At 58.2% G+C, this 14,460-nt stretch overlaps 1 protein-coding gene across 10 annotated transcripts in view; it reads left to right on the forward strand.

The window, feature by feature from the left end:
• AIFM3 (AIF family member 3) overlaps positions 1-14,460 on the forward strand; it is a 16,851-nt gene continuing 2,391 nt past the window's right edge. For 2 of the 10 annotated variants that reach the window (XM_017882583.1, XM_017882589.1), the window contains exons 1-17: positions 1-36; positions 2,688-2,858; positions 8,037-8,250; positions 8,491-8,600; positions 8,796-8,905; positions 8,985-9,029; positions 9,246-9,342; positions 9,425-9,537; positions 10,398-10,484; positions 11,244-11,335; positions 11,437-11,567; positions 11,679-11,794; positions 11,899-11,970; positions 12,064-12,127; positions 12,730-12,806; positions 12,917-13,034; positions 14,284-14,382. In XM_017882583.1, coding sequence (XP_017738072.1) covers positions 2,828-2,858; positions 8,037-8,250; positions 8,491-8,600; positions 8,796-8,905; positions 8,985-9,029; positions 9,246-9,342; positions 9,425-9,537; positions 10,398-10,484; positions 11,244-11,335; positions 11,437-11,567; positions 11,679-11,794; positions 11,899-11,970; positions 12,064-12,127; positions 12,730-12,806; positions 12,917-13,034; positions 14,284-14,382 — 1,576 coding nt within the window. In that variant the 5' untranslated portion in view covers positions 1-36; positions 2,688-2,827. The other 8 variants (XM_017882590.1, XM_017882581.1, XM_017882587.1 and 5 more) reach the window with 7 other exon arrangements.

The following is a 14,460-nucleotide window of genomic DNA, read 5'->3' on the forward strand; positions in this document are numbered from 1 at the left end:
AAGCGGTTCCCGAGTCCAGGCCCGCGCCGAGCCCAGGTGAGCGCCCGCCCCGGGGACCCCGGTCCCCGGAACCCCGGTCCCCGCCCGCCGCCCCGCCTCTTCGCCCCGGCGCCGGGGGCCAACGCTTGCGCTCGCAGGTCTCGGACCCGGGCCCGGCACGTTAGGGGTTGGGGGTCGGCAAGCGTGGCCAGAGGCAATGCCCGGGGGCCGGAGCACACCTTGTCCTTCTCTCGTCGGGGCCGGAGCACACCTTGTCCTTCTCTCGTCCCACAACCGCCCCTTCCCTGCTCGCCGCGGGTTCCCACTGTGTGCCAGTCCCCCTTCCCGGGCTGCAAGGTCTGGCGGGGCACCGGGACGGAGCCGGTGAGGCTGCTGGCACCGGCCACCGGCTTCCTGGAGAGAGGGAACTGCACGTGCAGAGGCGGGGAGAGTGGACAGAGGCTTGCGCCTGAGCTCCGTGGGGGAGGGGAGAGCGCGGAGCCCCCACACTCGAAGGCAGGACTGGAATCAGATGCCACCCCTAGGACGCCTGGAAGCCACTGGGAGCCCGATCTGGGCAGGAGCCCTTGGGATGAGGCAGTGGGGGCAGGTGGGCCAGAGGTGGAGGAGTGGAGGAAGGACCCTGCCCAGCCTGCACACGGGGCGGGTGCCAGGAGCCCTGGGAGGGTCAGGTGGAGCAGTGGCCGCTCAGTGAGATGGGGGTAATCCAGTCCTGTTTCACAGGTCCTGGGGTCCCTGGGACAGACAGACTCCTGCAGAGTCCAGTTAGCACTGGACTCTGCTAGAACTTTTCTGCAGTGAGCAGCTAATGGGCAAGGAACAGCACTCTGGCATTCTGCACAAACCTGGGGGGCCCCTACTGCCCTGCCCCTAGCAAGGACCTTTGCCTTTGAGTGGGGTGACTGGGCTCCAAGCCGATCTAGTACACAGTAGGCCGAAGGCACAGGGGCCCCACCCAGTCTTCTTCCTGGCCCAGGCCCTGGGGGATTCAGGCCCCTGGGTACTCGGGAAGGGACAGCACAGCCTGGGCAGGTCCCCAGTGGCAAGACCAGGTCTGACCTTTTCTGGGATCTGTGGCCTAGCAGGTGAGGCCTGAGGTCAGCCAGGAAGGAAGTGGGCAGGGCTGAGCCAGGGCTGAAGCCAGGACCCAGGGAGGGGCTGCCTAGTGCCCAGGGAGGGGGCAGGTGGGGCAGGTGGCAGTTGAGTTTTACAGACCTTCCTTGGTGACAAGTGGGGGAAAGAGACAAGGCACGCCCCAGTGGCTGTGGGAGTCACTGGCTCCTCCCCTGTAATGGGCACCTCGAGGGCTGACAGGCGCAGGGGCCAGGCACCAATGGTCTCTCTCCAACCTGGCCTTTTGTTTCCACCCCTCGCTCTCAGGCACCCACTCACAGCCCTTCTGGGATCTGGGCCAGACCAGGTGGGCCTCAGCCCCACCTCAAGTGAGACTTCAGGAAGAAGTTCCAGAGGAAACTGGAGGATGACAGTGGGATAGACTGTGGGGAGGTCATTTGTAAACAAGGCAGCTATGCCTGTGCCCTGGGCCTTCCAAAGTCCTACTTGTAGGCTGCATCTTCCGCAAGGCCCACCCTGTAGCCTGGAAGGCACCTGGGCTACAGTGATCTCTCTGCTGTGCAGGTGTCCCTCCCCCAGGGCACCTTGCAGGGCCTTAGGGTGATATGGGGGCTTTCTGGGCCCCTGCCCATCTTAAAACTAATGAAGGTGGGAGGGTGGGGTCGGAGGCCACAGGGATACCCCTGCTGCTTGACCTTGATGGGACCTTGGCCCCTTGCTTTCCCCATCTGCTGTTGGGCAAGACCCCAGCACCACAGGCCTAGTGGGCACTTGTGAAGGGCTGGAGTCGGAGGTAGGGGGAGCTTATGGCTGCTGGGCACAGGCATGGCAGGGCTATGTGCCCGGCTTCTCTTTCCCCTAACCCCATCAGGGCCGGGCTGGCCGCCCACTTCTGTTCACCACAGAGCTGGGTTTCCCTGGGGACCAGTGGACTGGCCCAGCCCCACACCACCCCCCAGCCCCTCCTGGCCACAGCTTGAGCTAGGAGGAGGGTGGAGGCTGGGCCGCCTCCTGGACCCCTGCCCTGCCTGCCTGGCCTTCCAAGGCCCGGCAGCCTCAGTCCACTGCTGGGCCTGGAACATGGAGCAGTGGCTGCCCTGAGAGGAGGTGGGTGTCCAGAGTACTAGCCAGGGTGGGGCTGGGCTAGGGGGAGCCTGATGACACCTGCATTGTAGGAGGGAGAAGACCAAGGATGGGGAGGGCTTTGGCTTGCCCAAGGTGACCCACTCTTTGAGCTTAGGCATGGTGGTCTCCCGGTACAATGGAGGGTCCAAGAACTCTCAGGCTGTGGGATTTGGAGAGGGGAAGGGGGGCATGAGGAGGCAGCAGAAATCAGGGAGGATTTCTTGGGCAAGGCAACTGCAGGGCTGGACCAAGGGTGGCCGAGGTTGGGGCGAGGAACTCCACTGGAGGAGTGAGAGAGCTGAGCTCGGAGGGCTTCAAAGGGGAGGTGTCCTCCAGGGCCCCATGCTCTGGGATCAGGCTCACCTACACGCCATGGTTCCCAACTCAAATGTAAGACTCTCTGAAGCTCCCACTGTCTCTCTTTGTCTCTCTGTGTCTCTACCTCTGCCCACACGCCCCGGTCATGATGGCCCCAGTCTCCCCGGCAGGTCCTAGAGCAGCTCCAGCAGGATGGCATCTCCAGCATCTCTAAGGCCTTCAGGGGGTCCAGCCCCATGGGGGGCGCCCTAGGCCTCCGACAGCTCCCCATCTGTGCTCCTGCCTGCCGGCCATCTTCAGGCCACTCGCCATGGGTGGCTGTTTCTCCAAGCCCAAACCAGGTACCTCCTGTCTTCTTGCCTCCATCCTTCCTCCTCCCTCCCCACCTCTTCCTCCCCCCTCTTCCCCCCCGCCCTCCCCCTCTGCACTCGGCAAGCCTCTGAAGTAGGTCAGGCTAGGCAGGAGCCTGCTCGGAATGTTAATACGCTGCGGCCAGGAGGGGGTAGGGGGCCTGGAGCAATTCCCCGGCTGGCCCCTGCTCCAGTGGGTGCCCCTTTTTCTTTGGGGCTTTGAGTGTTGGTGGTGGGAATAACAGCAGGACCCTTCTTGGAAAAGGAAAGGCAGGTTCCTCCTGTTGCAGGGTTGGGGAAGGGGCTATGCCCCCAGGGCCAGGTAAGTGGGGGGACTGGAGACAACCTCAGCCACTCTATGACCTAGGGCATGCAAGTTACCCCTCTGAGCCTCTGTTTTTCTCTCTGCAAAAGAGAGGGCCTGGCCACCCTGACCTCTTAGAGTTGCTGTGAGGGTGTAGTGAGCAGATCCTGGCTCTGTTTGTCTCCTCTGATCCCCTGTGTGGTCTCGGGCTGCCTTCTTGGCCTTTCTGGGCACACTTCCCCATTTATACAGGAAATCACCACCCAACCTAGCCTGAGCTACTCTGGCCAGAAGTGATAGTGTCATGGGGTGCTGGGACGGGCCTGGGTCTTTTTTCCACTAAAGACTCATGTCTGCAGAGCTCTCTCTCTGGCCCCCTACTTTCCATCTTCTCTCCTCACAACACCCAGGGAGGCAGGAGTGTGCAGCTTTGTCACAGATGGAGAAAATGAGGCTTAGAGAGACCTCAAGAGCCCAGCCAGTGCTCCACTCACCCCGCCAGGCCACCCTGCCCCAGCCAGCTTACCCCAGCTCCCCTTACCTGATACCCATCGGCTCCGTTACCTTGGAACTTGTGAGCCTTTTCTCCCTTTCCTGGGTCTAAGGGAGAACTTAGGGGAGGGAGGAGAGCTGTAGTGACTCACCAGACAGAGGAACCCACCTGCCTCTGCTCCAGGAAGCCACTCTTCCTCCCCCAACTCCTGTGCTGTGGACACCCAGGCCTGGGCTGGATTCCTCCCTGCCTCAAAATGTGCCTTGGGCAAATGATGTCCATTGTCTCCCCCTAGAAGTGGGTGGGATGATGCCAGCTGGCCTTATACCAGGTGTCTGTGGCACTGCTGGGCTGGCAGGAGGCCCTGGCAGAAGATGCCACCTGCAGGTTCTTTTAAAGGACCCCAAAGGGCTGGCCTGCCTGGGACCCGTGGCCCAGTATGGGGGGTGGCCACTCTCACCAAAGGCAGCGCTAAGAATTTAGGCAAATCCAGTCCTGCCCTTTCCCGGCTGTGAGGCCTTCGGCAGGTGATTTCACCTCTCTGAGCCTCTGCATCCTCATTGTAAAGTGGGGCTGTTGTGCCTAGCATGGGGGCCTGGCACACAAGAAACACTTGTGGAATATTATTTGTTATCCCTTCTCTGAGCTGGGCTCTGTGCTGCCAGGCCTCCCCTGTAGGCCTGTAGCCAGAGGCTCAGGCCCCAGGTGCCCATGCTGGGCAGGTCAGGCATGAGGCTCAGGGAATTTCCAGATATGGGAGTTACAGCTTTTGGGGCATGAGGGTTCTGCTGGGGTCTTAAGGGGCCACAAAGAGACTAGAGCAAGCAGAAGACCTCTGTGCAAATCCCTCACTTTCTATCTTGCCCCACTCGATTCTGTGGCTCCATGTGTATCAGCACCTGCTTCTTGGGTTCCCTCTGTGCTCCTGCATGTCCTGTCTGAGTTCTTGATAAGAAGATATCAGGCCAGTCCCTCATCTAGCTCAGAGCTAGGAGGAAGTGCAGCTCTCTTAGCATCTATTCACCCGCCTTTTATTAGGCCATAACTGCTACCTAAAGGCTTTCCATCCTCACCATGGCTGCTAGGAGGCTCAGAGCTAACTGGTAAAACACTGCTGCCCAACTCCATCTATTGAGCTTCTATTCTGGGTTGCATACATTATTTCCTTCAGCATCCACTATCACCAACGAGGCAGGCATTTGCTGTTCTCTCTGTTTTATTTTCATTTTTTGAGATAGGGTCTCATTCTGTTGCCCAGGTTGGAGTGAAGTCGCATAATCATAGCTTGCAGCAGCCTAGAACTCCTGGGCTCAAGTGATCTTCCCACCTTAGCCTCCTGAGTAGCAGGGGCTACAGGCCTGCACCACCACGACTGGCAATTTTATATTTATTTATTTATTTATTTATTTTGAGAGAGAGAGAGAATCTCACTCCCTTGCCCAAGCTGAAATGCAATGGCACGATCTCGGCTCACTGCAACCTCCACCTCCCAGGTTCAAGCAATTCTCTTGCCTCAGGCTCTCAAGTAGATGGGATTATAAGTGCATGCCACCATGCCTGGCTAATTTTTGTATTTTTAGTAGAGACTGGGTTTTGCCATGTTGGCCAGGCTGGTCTCGAACTCCTGACCTCAAGTGATCCGCCCGCCTCGGCCTCAAAGTGCTGGGATTACAGGCGTGAACCATCATTCCTGGCCAACAGGCAAATTTTTAAATTTTTTGTAGAGGCTGTGTCTCACCTTCTTTCCCAGGCTGGTCTTGAACCCCTGGACTCAAGCGATCCTCCTGCCTTGGCCTCCCAAAGTGTTGGGATTACAGGCATGAGCCACCGCACCTGGCCTTCTCTCCATTTTGTAATAAAGGCATCTTAAGGCCCAAAGGGGCTAAGGCGGGTCTTATGGGCAGCCAGAAGTCACGGATCTGGGGCTGATCTGGTTTTGTGGGTGAGCAGAGACGCCCCTCCCCTCCACCTTTCCAAAGAGCCCCTGACTTAATGGCTTTTTTTAGACCGCATCAGTGAGCGGGCTTGGAGCCTTCTGGGAGGAGGTGGAGGATGAGAGCAGCCTGGCTTGGCGTTATCTGGCCCCCCTGCCAGGCTATTTGTGAGCTCCCACAGCTTCTAGAGCTGATGTCAGCTAAGTCCAAAGTATTTCTCTTTGTAAGTCTTCCAAAAACATTATAACACCATTACATAAAGTATAGAAAATGGAATGAAAGCCCCACCCATAAACCCCCACCTGATACGACGGGGCCTCAGTGTGGCTCTGTGCTCTGCACCTTCCCTGCTGGGCTGAGGTCAAGGAACTGATCTTTGCCCTTGTCTCCTGCTATGCCTGGGCCTGAGCTGAGGGCTGGGACTTGGGACTGGGGAGGGGGCCTGGCCAGGGTGGAGGATTTAGCAGAGCATGAGATGACGGATATGCAGGGACTGGGCAGACAGGAGAGGCAACTCCTGAGCCTTGTCTGGGTAGATAGGAAGGATGGCAGATGGCAGCCCCAGCCCAGGGGACAGCTCAGACAAAGGCCTGGAGGTGCATCTCGGCAGCCTCTCAGGGTTCTTGGTTTCTGGAGTGTCTCAGGTCTGAGGTGGAGGGGATGAGAGGTAAAACCCAGAGGCGCTGGTGCCTTGGGAAGTGAGAGAGGTACTTCTGCTCCAGCATTGGGCCCATGCTGTGCCAGGGGCTGTCCATCACTCAGCTTCCTCCCTGCCGCAGCAGCCTGGGAGGCTGGATTATTGCTGCTAAAAATTCTGTTTATTGTTCCCTTCTAATTAGAAAAATATTCCAGGCACATCACAGGGAATTTGGAAAATGTGGAACAGTATAAAGAAGAAAATTGCAATCTCTGGCTCACTCCCCGCTAGAGCTGGCCCCGTGGGCATGCTGGGGAAGTGGGCTCTGTAGGAGGCTGTCGGGGGGCTGTGCTGTCCACATGCCTTCCCATGCTGGGGTTCACCCCCAGGGCACACGAGGACACTGAAAACCCAGCACCTGGTCAGTGAGGGATTCTCAAATTGGTGAGAACAGCTATTTTGAGAAGTTGAAATTGGGCCGGGTGTGGTGGCCCACGCCTGTAATCCCAGCATTTTGGGAGGCTGAGGCCGGTGGATCACCTGAGGTCAGGAGTTCAAGACCAGCCTGACCAACATGGAGCCCCGTCTCTACTAAAAATACAATTAGTCGGTATTGGTGGTGCATGCCTGTAATCCCAGCCGCTCGCTTGAACCTGGGAGACGGAGGTTGCAGTGAGCCAAGATTGCGCCATTGCACTCCAGCCTGGGCAACAAGAGGGAAACTCCATCTCAAAAAAAAAAAGAAGTTGAAATTATGCTGTGAATTATGCTGTGTACATTTATTTTATTTTATTTTATTTTAATTTTTTGAGACGGAATATCGCTCTGTCGCCCAGGCTGGAGTGCAGTGGCCGGATCTCAGCTCACTGCAAGCTCCGCCTCCCGGGTTTATGCCATTCTCCTGCCTCAGCCTCCTGATTTTTTTTAATTTTTGAAAACAATTCAAATATACGGGAAAGTTGTAAGACTAGAACAATGAACCCTTGACTTCCTGTCACCCAGATTCACTGGCTGGGAACTGAGCTGCTACCACTTTTGAATTCCTGTGTGCACTTGAGTCATACCCTAAATGTGTCCCTGAGCTGTCAGGGACATCGTCATTGTCCGTCGGAAGATGCAGGACTTGAAGGCCTCAGGGTTCTTTCTGCCACAGAGGTTTCTGCAGCCAGGAGAGTTGCAGGGTCAAAGGAACTCAGCTCTGTGCCCCCCTCACTAATACTGTCATTGAAAAAGGAGGTGGGGCACAGTGGCTCACACCTGTAATCCCAGCACTTTGGGAGGCTGAGGTGGGCAGATCACTTGTCAGGAGTTTGAGACCAGCCTGGCCAACATGGCAAAACCCTGTCTCTACCAAAAAATACAAAAATTAGCCTGGCGTGGTGGTGTGCACATATAGTCCCAGCTACTGGGGAGGCTGAGATGGGAGTATTGCTTGAACCCAGGAGGCAGAGGCTGCAGTGAACCGAGTTTGCATGATTGCACTACAGCCTGGGCGCCAGAGTGAGACCCTGTCTCAAAAAAAAAAAAAAAAAAAAAAAAAAAGGAAGAAAGAAAAAAGAAAAAAGAGACACGCAGAAATGAATTCAAGCAGACCCGGGTGTACCCCTTCCCATACATGCCCCTCCTCTGCTTTATGCCAGGTTTAAGGCTCTTTGCTGGTGGTGCAGAGGGCATTCTGAGGAGGTTACCAGGCCGGGCGGAGCCTCCCGGCACCCCGAGGAGCTGGCCTCTGCACCCAGCTTGATGGATGGGGGAGGAAGTGGGCTGAGGTAGAGGGCTCAAGGCGCTGACTTGCCCACAGTGGAGCTCAAGATCGAGGTGGTGCTGCCTGAGAAGGAACGAGGCAAGGAGGAGCTGTCAGCCAGTGGGAAGGGCAGCCCCCGGGCCTACCAGGGCAACGGCACGGCCCGCCACTTCCACACAGAGGAGCGCCTGCCCACCCCTCACCCTTACCCCAGCCCTCAGGATTGTGTGGAGGCTGCTGTCTGCCACGTCAAGGACCTCGAGAATGGCCAGTGGGTTCTGGGCCTGCCTGGGAGGGGTGACCAGGGGTCCCAAGGTGGGAGGGTGAGGTACAGGTCGTAGCCGGGGGTCGGGGTTGGCCTGAAGGGGCTATGACCAGCTGCTGCCCTGGTCACTGCCTTTGTGGCTTCTACCGGTCTGGGCCTGCTCCCCAGAAGGCTGGACACTGGGAGGAGCTGCCAGGAGGTTGTGCCTGGTGTCTGGCCTGACCTCTGAGTGCTGCGATTCCCCAGGATGCGGGAAGTGGAGCTGGGCTGGGGGAAGGTGTTGCTGGTGAAGGACAATGGGGAGTTCCACGCCCTGGGCCATAAGTGTCCGCACTACGGCGCACCCCTGGTGAAAGGTGAGCTGTCAGGTGGGAGGTGTGAGGGGGACTTTCCAGGCCCCATGCCAGCTTGGCTCCTCCCCAGACCCCAGGATCTTCATCTATTAGTGAAGTCTCCCAGGCTTTGGGGAGGGGCCCGCAGTTGCCAGGGCACTGAGATCCTTGGGAAGCAACCCCTGCTGGTGGCCCCAGCCTAGCACCTCCCCTTCCCAGGCGTTCTGTCCCGTGGTCGGGTGCGCTGCCCCTGGCACGGTGCCTGCTTCAACATCAGCACTGGGGACCTGGAGGACTTCCCCGGCCTGGATAGTCTGCACAAGTTCCAGGTGGGGCCAGGAGTGTGGTGGGGTGGGAACCTGGGGGTGTGGGGTTCGGGGCTGGTCTTGAGGAATGCAGCCCTTGCAGGTGAAGATTGAGAAGGAGAAGGTGTACGTCCGGGCCAGCAAGCAGGTGAGGGGGTAGCTCTGGGCTCAGGCAGAAGGGAGGAGCCGGGAGGGCATCTTGGCCCAGAGAATGGCATGTGCAAAGGCCCTGTGGTGAGAGGAGCTTGGCCCATGTCACTTGAGCCAGAGTGAGGGGTTGCAGTAGGGATGAAGCTGGACTGGAGTGCCAGGACCTGCCTGCCAGGATGATGGCAATGACCCTCCACCCTCCTGGCACCCACAGGCCCTACAGCTGCAGCGAAGGACCAAGGTGATGGCCAAGTGTATCTCCCCAAGTGCTGGGTACAGCAGTAGCACCAATGTGCTCATTGTGGGCGCAGGTTGGTAGTGGGGTCATGAGGGGCAGGGTGGGAGATGGGATTGGTGAGAAGTGGTCCCCGGCCCACGGGCCCCTCCCCTCAGGTGCAGCTGGCCTGGTGTGTGCAGAGACACTGCGGCAGGAGGGCTTCTCTGATCGGATCGTTCTGTGCACGCTAGACCGGCACCTTCCCTATGACCGTCCCAAGCTCAGCAAGGTAGGGGGGGTGGGGCAAGTGGGACCCTATCCCTCTGAGTCTCAGTTAAGCCCACTTCAAGCCTTGCTTGTCACCCCTTGGAGATCTGGCCGGCTGCCCCCTCTGCTTATGCCAGGCCTGTCCGTGGTACCCCCAAAAGGTCTAGATTCCTTGTTGTTTTGAGACAGGGTCTCATTCTGTCACCCAGGCTGGAGTGCAGTGGTGCGTTCTCGGCTCACTGCAACTTCCATCTCCTGGGTTCAAGTGATTCTCGTGCTTCAGCCTTCTGAGTAGCTGGGATTAAAGGTGTGTACCACCACCACACCTGGCTAATTTTTTGTATTTTTAGTAGAGATGGGGTTTCACCATGTTGCCCAGACCAGTCTTGAACTCCTGAGCTCAGCCCATCCACCCACCTCAGCTTCCCAAGTGCTAGGATTACAGGTGTGAGCCACTGCACCTGGCTTTTCTGAGACAGGGTCTTGCTCTGTCACTCAGGCTGGAGCGCAGTGCCTGTCTCATGGCTCACTGCAGCGTTGACCTTCACCTCCCAGGCTCAAATGATCTTCCCACCTCAGCCTCCCGGTAGCTAGGACTACAGGCATGCACCACCATGCCTGGCTAATATTTTGTATTTTTTGTAGAAATGAGGTTTTGTCATGTTGCCCAGGCTGGTCTTGAACTCCTGGGTTCAAGCGATCCTCCGGTCTCAGCCTCTCAAAGTATTGGGGTTACAGGCATGAGTCACTGCGCCTGGCCAGATCTGGGTTTGCTGAGTTCTGTCCTGCAGCCCCTGTGTCACTGGGGCTGGCCCTACCTTCCCTGGGCCCCAGTGTCTTCTGCTGTAAACTGGCTCCTCTCAAGCTGGCTCGCCCCTGCAGTCCCTGGACACACAGCCTGAGCAGCTGGCCCTGAGGCCCAAGGAGTTTTTCCGAGCCTATGGCATCGAGGTGCTCACCGAGGCTCAGGTACAGGGTCAAGGGTGGGAAACAGGCCCCGAGGAGGGAGGGTGGGAACATGAGGTTGTGTGGGCCCCTGGGGTGGGGTCTTGGTGCTCTCCCTTCCTGGCCCCACTGCCCAGGCACCTGGGAGGTGCTCCAGGCTTGGGAGACAGCAAGGAGCTTTTTCCCGACAGGTCATGGGCACACACACAGCCCCAGGGTGTGCGGAGATGAACAATCAGGGCTGGATAGGAGAGAATGGTGGGACTTGGGAGGGTAAGGAGAGGTTTGAGGGGAAGGTGATGTCTGAAGCTTAAAGAACAAAGTCCGGCCGGGCGCGGTGGCTCAAGCCTGTAATCCCAGCACTTTGGGAGGCCAAGACGGGCGGATCACGAGGTCAGGAGATCGAGACCATCCTGGCTAACACGGTGAAACCCCGTCACTACTAAAAAATACAAAAAACTAGCCGGGCGAGGTGGCGGGCGCCTGTAGTTCCAGCTACTCGGGAGGCTGAGGCAGGAGAATGGCATAAACCCGGGAGGCGGAGCTTGCAGTGAGCTGTGAGCTGAGATCCGGCCACTGCACTCCAGCCTGGGTGACAGAGCGAGACTCCGTCTCAAAAAAAAAAAAAAACAAAAAAACAACAAAGTCCAGGTGGCAGGATCTGTTCTAATGGGAGCTTCTCAGAGGCTGTGGCTGGGCTGTGAGTGTACTGCAGGACCCGGGAGTGGGCGGCGAGGCCAAGCCCCATGCTCAAGCTCATGCTCTGCCTGGCGGGGGTTGCAGGTGGTCACAGTGGATGTGAGAAACAAGAAGGTCGTGTTCAAGGATGGCTTCAAGCTGGAGTACAGCAAGCTGCTGCTGGCGCCAGGGAGCAGGTGGGAGGGTCTCCTTTTTACCCATGGGACACCGGGCAGGACACTGGCCTGGACGGGGGTGGGGCTGCCAGGAGGCCCTCACTGACACTGCCATGTCTCAGCCCCAGGACTCTGAGCTGCAAAGGCAAAGAAATGGAGAACGTGTTCACCATCCGGACGCCAGAGGATGCCAATCGTGTGGTGAGGCTGGCCCGAGGCCGCAATGTGGTCATCGTGGGAGCTGGCTTCCTGGGTGAGAGGTAGTGGGTAGTGGGGATGGTGATCAGGTCGTCATGGACAGTCCCAGGGAAGTTCTGGTCAAGGAAGGTGCAGGTGCCAGCCTGCCACCCCTGCCCACGACCAGGGATGGAGGTGGCCGCTTACCTGACGGAGAAGGCCCACTCCGTGTCTGTGGTGGAGCTGGAGGAGACGCCCTTCAGGAGGTTCCTGGGGGAGCGCGTGGGTCGTGCCCTCATGAAGGTGAGCCCACTCCAGCACGCACCCAGCGCCTTGGAGCCGTGGGGTCCAGCCTGGCCCCTGGCTGGACTCTCATCCACTGCCCACCTGCCCACTTGTCCTGACAGATGTTTGAGAACAACCGGGTGAAGTTCTACATGCAGACTGAGGTGTCAGAGCTGCGGGGCCAGGAGGGAAAGGTGGGCCCTTCTCCCTTCTCCCTGCTGCTTTCTGTCCTCTGTCCCCTGAGTCCAGGAGCTGGGCCCACCTGTTCACCCACCCACTCCCCACAGCTGAAGGAGGTTGTGCTGAAGAGCAGCAAGGTCGTGCGGGCTGACGTCTGCGTGGTGGGCATTGGTGAGTTGGTGTGTGGGCAGGCAGGCGCAAACCAGCACAGCTGTCTGCACACGCTCACATGTGACCTTGGGCTAGTCCCTTCCCCTCCCAGAGCCTCAGTTTCCACCACATCTGTCAAACGGGGACCGCCAACCGCCCCCACTTTACGGAGCTGTTGAGGAAGGTGTGTACCGGGCTCAGCCCAGGCCTGGCACAGAGGATGCTCCCAGTGCCCACTGCCCAGTAACACTCATCTCCATGCCCTGTGAGAGTTGACATAGACAAGCCCTGAACTGGCTCTTGCTCCAGCTGAGGTGCTAATTTGGGTAGGGGCCAAGATGGGAGGTGGTAGTGCCTGCAGGGGCTGAGGAGGTGTGGCATGCCGTCCATCCACTTAAGGGCCTCATGGAGCACTTCTTGGAGAAGGTGATACCTGAGGTCTTGCAGGAGGCACCAGATCTGTGAAGACCGGTTAGTGGGGGCCAGGGTGCATGAAGGCCTCAGGTGGCAGCCCCTGGAAGATCAGTCTGGGGATGTCACATCAAACACAGGATGTGGGGTGTGGAGAGTGACTGTGCAGAAGGGAGGGACAGGGGAGTGGACACAGGCCTCCGTCCTGTCAGGTGCAGTGGCCGCTACAGGCTTCCTGAGGCAGAGCGGCATCGGTCTGGATTCCCGAGGCTTCATCCCTGTCAACAAGGTGGGGTGGATGGCACTGGGTGGGGAGGGCCCGGTGCTGGGCTGGGAGTGGCAGGAGGTTCAGGTCAGGGCCCCGTCACACCCATGGAGCCCTGGGCCCTCTCTCTACAGATGATGCAGACCAATGTCCCAGGTGTGTTCGCAGCTGGTGACGCCGTCACCTTCCCCCTTGCCTGGAGGAACAACCGGAAAGTGAACATTCCACATTGGCAGATGGCTCATGCTCAGGGTATGGCCAGTCCCGAGGCACATGGAGGGGTGGGAGGGAGTCCCAGGGTCTCAGTGTCCCCATGCCCATGCCTCAGTTGCTGATCTTGGGTCTTAGACACTGTGTTAGGCATCAAAGCTCTGATGTGGATTCTCTGGCCAGCCTCATCCCGGCAATCCAGCCAACACAGAGAGCAACACCCCATTGAGCCAGCCACAGCTCCTCAATCTCAGTTTTCCTTCTGGTAGTCTCTCCCTTTTTTGTCCTCAAGGACCTATATTCTGCAGAATTCCTGATCAACCTGTGCACTTACCCTGGGGAGGGAGGGAGGGATTTATTGGATCACCTTCCTACTTTGTGCCTCTGTTTTCCTTGGGCCACTCAAGTATCTCTGTGAACTCAGTTCAGCCTCATGCAGGTCCCTGAGGTGCCATCTAAGCCCAGAGACCTGGGCTCAGTGGAGGCACTGTGCTTTCTGAGGAATAGCTTTCCCCTCCTGCTGTCTGCTGGCCACCAAGTCCCCCAAGCCTCATCCACTGTGCACATCTGGTCTGGGCCCCTAAGCTGCAGGTGCCATCACGTTAGTTGCCTCACTGCCTCAGAGAGAGGACTGCCAGACCCCCAGCCTGTGACAAGAGACCTCTCTGCACCCATTTCCCCTTCCCTCTGCCTTTACACCTGAGGGTCTGCTGCTTGAGACCCCACTCCTGGTACCAATTTCTATTCAAGTCCAAAGTCTAAAGTTGTTGCTAGGTTGTAAGTAACCAAGGCTACTGATCAGCCAAGTATAATTAGGATTTAACTGGGAGAGTTTAGGGGACTTTGAAGTACATCCAACTACAGGGGTCTACTGGGGCCTCATAGGAACTGGGGAGCCATCCACACTGGTCTCTTCGGAGCCTTGTGTGTGGCTGTCATCTGTGCTTCCCTGCGTACTTATGGCCCATTTTCCTCCCTCTTCAGACCTGATATGTCTGATTAGGTGTCTGTGTGCACAGCCCAACCCCAAGAAGCAGACCTTCCAGAGGCAGGGCACTGTATTCAGATTCTCTCAGGAAGCAATCAAGTGGCGAGCTTGGAGTCAGGTGTTCCCCTGCACCAGTTAGCTGCAGGTGCAAGTGAGCGGTGGTCTGAACAATGATGTCTCTTGACCTCTGGGGAGACCAGGAAGAGTAGCCACACGTGTCAGGGGTCCCAACGGCATCAGGAGCAGGCAGTGTGGGAGTGGTAAGGGCGAGAGTCAGGGTTCTCACGGCCCTGGGTCCTGCAGGGCGCGTGGCAGCCCAGAACATGTTGGCGCAGGAAGCGGAGATGAGCACCGTGCCCTACCTCTGGACCGCCATGTTTGGCAAGAGCCTGCGCTACGCGGGTAACCCCGGGGCCTCGGGTGGGGGCGGGGCCAAGGGCGTTTAGGGGCGTGGCTTGGGTGTGGGAGGGGCGGGGCGGG

Source organism: Rhinopithecus bieti, unplaced genomic scaffold, assembly GCF_001698545.2.
Source record: "Rhinopithecus bieti isolate Rb0 unplaced genomic scaffold, ASM169854v2 scaffold_13317, whole genome shotgun sequence".
Lineage (NCBI taxonomy): Eukaryota > Metazoa > Chordata > Mammalia > Primates > Cercopithecidae > Rhinopithecus > Rhinopithecus bieti.